At 36.9% G+C, this 5361-nt stretch overlaps 1 protein-coding gene across 1 annotated transcript in view; it reads left to right on the top strand.

Annotated features, from left to right (window-relative positions):
* The first annotated feature begins 901 nt into the window (after nt 1-901).
* Nucleotides 902-5361, top strand: part of LOC102210083 (creatine kinase M-type) — a 19282-nt gene continuing 14822 nt past the window's right edge. Inside the window, exons 1-4 of the mRNA XM_013914356.1 lie at nt 902-1023; nt 1481-1527; nt 2366-2564; nt 5021-5178. Of these exons, the coding sequence (XP_013769810.1) occupies nt 1008-1023; nt 1481-1527; nt 2366-2564; nt 5021-5178 (420 nt within the window). The 5' untranslated portion in view covers nt 902-1007. The remainder of the gene's footprint in view (nt 1024-1480; nt 1528-2365; nt 2565-5020; nt 5179-5361) is intronic.

Raw genomic sequence — 5361 nt, 5'->3', positions numbered from 1 at the left:
ACATTTTTGTTTTTTCATGAGAATTTCCTGCAAACCTTTTTTAATTTTGTTGTTCGTAGGAGCAGTGTGTAGAATTTTGAGGTCAAAAATGTTTGCAATCCAGATGGATTACAGTTTTAATATTGCAAAATGTGGAACAAGTGAATACTTTGTGTATGTACTGTAAGTGGTGGAGTTGAAGAACTATGTATTACACATCCTTTACTTTAATTTAACCTTTGCAAAATAAAACTGTCAGGCTACTAGTGTCTTTCTCCCTCTGTGACTTTACCTACCCTCTATATTGGTACACGTAGTGTTTGACACCTGGTGTTCAATGTTAATTTTTATCAGGCGGAAGTGAAAATGGTAAATGGCCTGCATTTGTATAGCGCTTTTCTAGTCCATAGGACCCCAAAGCGCTTTACACTACATTCAGTCATTCACCCATTCACACACACATTCACACACTGGCGATAGCAAGCTATATTGTAGCCACAGCTGCCCTGGGGCGCACCAGGGTCGTGAAATGTGTTGCAGGTAAGACAGGGGAGAGAAAGATTTAAATCTGATGCACTTTAGCTAGTTAGGAAACTGTGTTTTTAATTTCAGAAAAGACATCTACATAGCACCACTAGATCATCACTGTCAAGATTTGATTTTACAGAAAGCTGCTATTGAGCACATTTTTTAAGTAAATTTAAAAAAAAAAGAATCAAGCCATATGAACAAGACTGTTCAAAGCCATATGCATGAATAGAATAGAAGTTAAAAAACAAAAAAACCCCATGATGTCATACATTCTGAACTGAGGGATTAGAGCATGACCTCCCAAACACACATTCAGAGCAGCTCAAACATAGCAGCAGTGGTGTGTTGTGTGTGGTTATAAAAAGGGTGACATTGTGCGGACTGTAACTGGACTCCTGCAGGCTGCAGGATGAGATGCTCACCACAAACACAACTATTCTTAGATATTTTGTTGGTGTTGTACAGACAGCCATCTGTTTTTCCATCAAGACGACAATATGTGGAGGGTCAAACGTGAGTGTCCCATCATTTTCACTGCATGGTTCTTTTTTTTCCATTCACTGTAATAAAGATTTTTGCTATACACTGCATGACTAACATCTTTTATGTTACTTAAACTGAGAAGATGATCTAACTGATAATGTAACCAGTGGTATTAACAGGTTAAAGTCAGAATAACATCAAAAGCTAATATGTTTCCTATCAAGTATAGTTACAAGCCTGATACAAACATTAATCAGTATGTAGAGTGCATTGATTTAGTAGTAAAGAACGCTAGCATTTTAAGTAGAAAATCATCAAGTTTTCACCACTGGATTATTGGTTAACTGAAGTCCTTTCTGATCTTGTCTCTGGACCAATATTTTCATACTTATATGAAGATTTTTAAGACTGACTGTGTTTCTGTCTTCAGTACTGTTAATCTGTTTGATTAAAATTTTGATCTCTTACCTTTTTGACTTCTGCTCAGCTCCAGTTACATTTCCTAAGGAGGTGAAATACCGGCCAATTTTAGAGGTAATTATATCAATGAAAGAATAAGAATAAGCAGTGTGATACAGTGTAATTCAATAAAAAGAAATTGTGTCATCTACAGCTGAAGTCAAACATAGCAACAGAGTATATCAGAAGGTAATTATGGATTAGATATTCTTGATCACTGATCATTTTGCAGACGTGAACTAACAACAGACACTCAGCAGCCTCACTGTTTTTACAAAGTGGGACAGTTCTTAGCAGTTTTCCTGACTGATTTTAAATGCTGTCAAAATCTACTCTCGTAACATGAATGCAGTGTAAGATCATAGCAAAAGGTTTATTTGTTTATTTTTTCGTAACTTTTGGTAGCTAAAGAAAAAAGGATGAAAATTTTCATTTAAAAAAAGTAACAGAAAGATGACAACATTACATTTGTCATTCAGCATTGTGGCTGTGTTATTCTGTCAACCCTATAATGCACTTAAACACATATTTGATACATGAGTTTCTGAGACCTCTATCTCATCGACATGATCAATACATGCCATAATTTCAAAATGTTATGGGTAAAATTCTTTTTTTTCTAAAATTGACATTGTTAACAAAAAGTTGCCAAAAACGCCCAACGTATCAAATGTAATACAAAAAATATACAATAAATATATTATAAAAATATAGCATATACAACATGATGTAGCCAGAAAATGTTTGTGGATTTTGTTATAAGGGTTAATAAACATCCCATTTTTAATTCATATATTAGGAGACCTGGATGTAAAATGTGATGTATTGTTCTGTGAACAGCAGTGACCTCTGGGTTATTAATATAATAGTTGGTCACTTTACTCTCTCTTCTGTGTTTGTCCTTTCTCTTAAGAATTTGATTCCCCCTGACCCCATGGCCCGATTTCACCTGAAGAGAGGTTTCCCTCAGGAGGAGTTTCCTGACTTGTGCAGGAACTTTACCTGGATGGGTCGAATCCTCACACTGGATCTGTACCGCCGACAGTTTAACCGCTGCACCCAGAGTGGAGTAATCTTTGATGACGTCATTCGTCCCGGCCTGGAGGAACCAGGTGATGTATTTTTTGTTGTTGTTTTTTTTAGTTATTTTGTATGTGTGAGATTTTTCTTTGCATTATAATGTTGATTTAAGTTCAAGTTTTACACAGTTTACTGTTGCATTTGGTTCTTTTTATGTGTTTGAGTTTATTTGCTTGAATGGTTCATGGTTTCTTGTTGGTCAGGTTCCTTTTGAGTCTTTGTCTCATCCCTGTGTCTCCTGTGTGTCTGTCGTGTCCTTTGTGTTTATCTGGTTCCTCACTCTTGTCTCTGTTTATTCTCCCTGTGTGTCTCACTCTCTCTCTTTGTGTCTTAGTCATGTCTTTTTGTTTTGTCCTTGTCTCCCATTGTCTTCCCTCCATGTCCCATGTCCCATGTTCCAGGTTTCAGGTTTTTCATGTTTCTTATTTTTCTTGCTTCAAGCAAGTCATAGTTCTTAGTGTCTAGTTTTGCCGAGTTTAGTTAGTATGTCTTAGTCTCCTCTAGCCTTTTGTTTTTGTATTTCCGTGCACAAGAAACGGCTCGCTTTTTGTTAAATTTCAGTTTTGTATCTGAGTGTCCACTTTTGGGTCCATACCACAAACACATGATCTGAGTCTGCAAATCTTTACAGAGAGGCCAAAACACAGAATTACAGCAACATGAAAATTAGTGAACAATTGGTAACTAATTTGATAGTATTTACATATATAAAAGAATTTGAGATTTGCATGAAAAAAAATCATAATTATCGTTGTTTCGTTGTTGGTCTAACATATAATATAATATAAAGTTAGCACAAAAACTAAGGAAATTTGTTTGGTCAGTTATTTCTTTGTTCTAATTATGGTTTCTGGAAATAAATCTTTTATTACTGGAAAGCTTATTTCCCCTTAAATGATGCCATATTTGTAAGGAATATGTGCATTTGTGGGTTGAGAGTAGAGTTGAGTGGGTTGTCCTCATGGAAAACTTGCCAAAACTTCTCTGCCAATGCCAAACTTGCAAAGTTTATTTCAATAAATGAATTGTTTTAAATATATACAATTATTATAAAAACGTATACAATAATTATTCTATTAAATCTGTTTTGAGCTTCTGGTACTCCAAGTGCTGACAATTAGGATTAAGCAGTACCTGCTATAGCAGTTAGTTGATGTCTGCTCCAAGCATGCCACGTTTGACTGATCTGGACAGGGCCCATGCCACAGGGCAACTTTAATCTGGTGTTCGATAAAACAAAGGTGCAGTATCATTTGGATGAGTCCTAGTATCATATTCAGAGTGGCATCTAAGTCCCATATAATATGGAATGTGAGATAGGCCACAAAGAAGACATCACCACAAGAAGATCATTTCCTCACCCTGTCAGCACTTAGGCAATCTTTTACAAATTTGCAATCCAGAAATGAATGTTTGCATTACCCAGGCAATTCAGAGCAAAGTGCACACCGCCAGTCTTCAGTCTCCTTGGGCTGCCAGGAGGCCTGTAATGACTGCCCTTCACAGTCAGGCCTGTTTGCACTGGTCTCTATAACATGTTCAATGGAATCTGAACATGTGGAGGAATGTTACATTCAGCAACAAGTCCAGATTTTTGCCTACAGCAACTGGATCATGGATCAAAGTGTGAGAAGAAGCACAACATTATTACTATTAACTGCTGCTCCAACTGAGTAAAAGTGTGATGTTTCTGGTTCTTATATAGCACTTTTCTGCTCTCTGAGCACTCAAAGCGCTTTACACAACTTGTTCATTCACCCAATCACACAAGCACTTTCCTAAGTTGTTAGTGATAACATTCATTCACCTATGGATGCATCGCAGAGCAACCTGGGGTTAGTATCTTGCCCAAGGATATTTGGCATGCGAAAATCCAAGACTGGAGGAGACTAGGACCAAACTACCAACCTTCCGATTAGTAGGTGACCTGCTCTACCACCTGAGCTCCAGCCACCCTGCACTGGGAAAAAAAGGAGTGCCACATTGGAGGCAATTTCAATGCAAAGAGATACTGAGATAAGATCCTGCAAACAGTTGCAATGCTGTATCTCTACCTGTCATGATCCTGGGTTTGTAAACAGCATTTTCAGCTTTGGACTCTCAGTCTTCTAATTGATGGTAAATGGTCTGGTTCTTATACAGTGCTTTTCTACTCAAACTGAGCCCTCAAAGTGCTTTACACAAATTGCCTCATTCACACCATTCACACAAGCACTTTTTGCTTACCCTATTTAAGTGCTATCTAATATTCACACACATTCATGCTCTGATGGATGCATAAAGTTTACATACTTTAAGTTTAAACACTTTAATCTGTTTTACTTTACTTACTGTTTTACTAATTAATCTGGACATTTATTGAAAGAAACCTTAAACGAATGAAGTCCAAAGTGGTAATTCCATAAGCATCTGTGGAGAAATTTTTAGGTAAATGTTTCGATTATTCACTTGGTCCTTCTGTCACTTTTGTTCCTTTTTTTTAATGAAGGAGATTATTTAGGTCCTGTAGCTGTCGGGTGTGTTGCCGGCGATGCCGAGTCCTACATCCTGTTCTGTGATTTCTTTGACCGAGTTATTGAAGCATATCATGAACAGAAGATCACCAGCCAGACACCAGAGAGTGACTTGAACTATGACAACTTGAAGGTAGCTACTCAAAACACTGTGAATAATAAACCTGAAAATAATTGCAGCATGAATTGAAGGCTGTGTGCCCTACAATCAGCTGATTTCAGTTCGTGTTGGAGGATGAAAATATTGGAGCAGTTTATGATCAATAAAATTAAAGTAATGTTCATATGGACATTCATTTTATTGACTGATTTTTTT

The sequence above is a fragment of the Pundamilia nyererei genome, unplaced genomic scaffold (genome assembly GCF_000239375.1).
Source record: "Pundamilia nyererei isolate P.nyererei 1_Seehausen unplaced genomic scaffold, PunNye1.0 scaffold00189, whole genome shotgun sequence".
NCBI classification, from domain to species: domain Eukaryota; kingdom Metazoa; phylum Chordata; class Actinopteri; order Cichliformes; family Cichlidae; genus Pundamilia; species Pundamilia nyererei.
The sequence above is the reverse complement of the archived record's forward strand: the minus strand, read 5'-3'. Positions and strand labels throughout refer to the sequence as shown.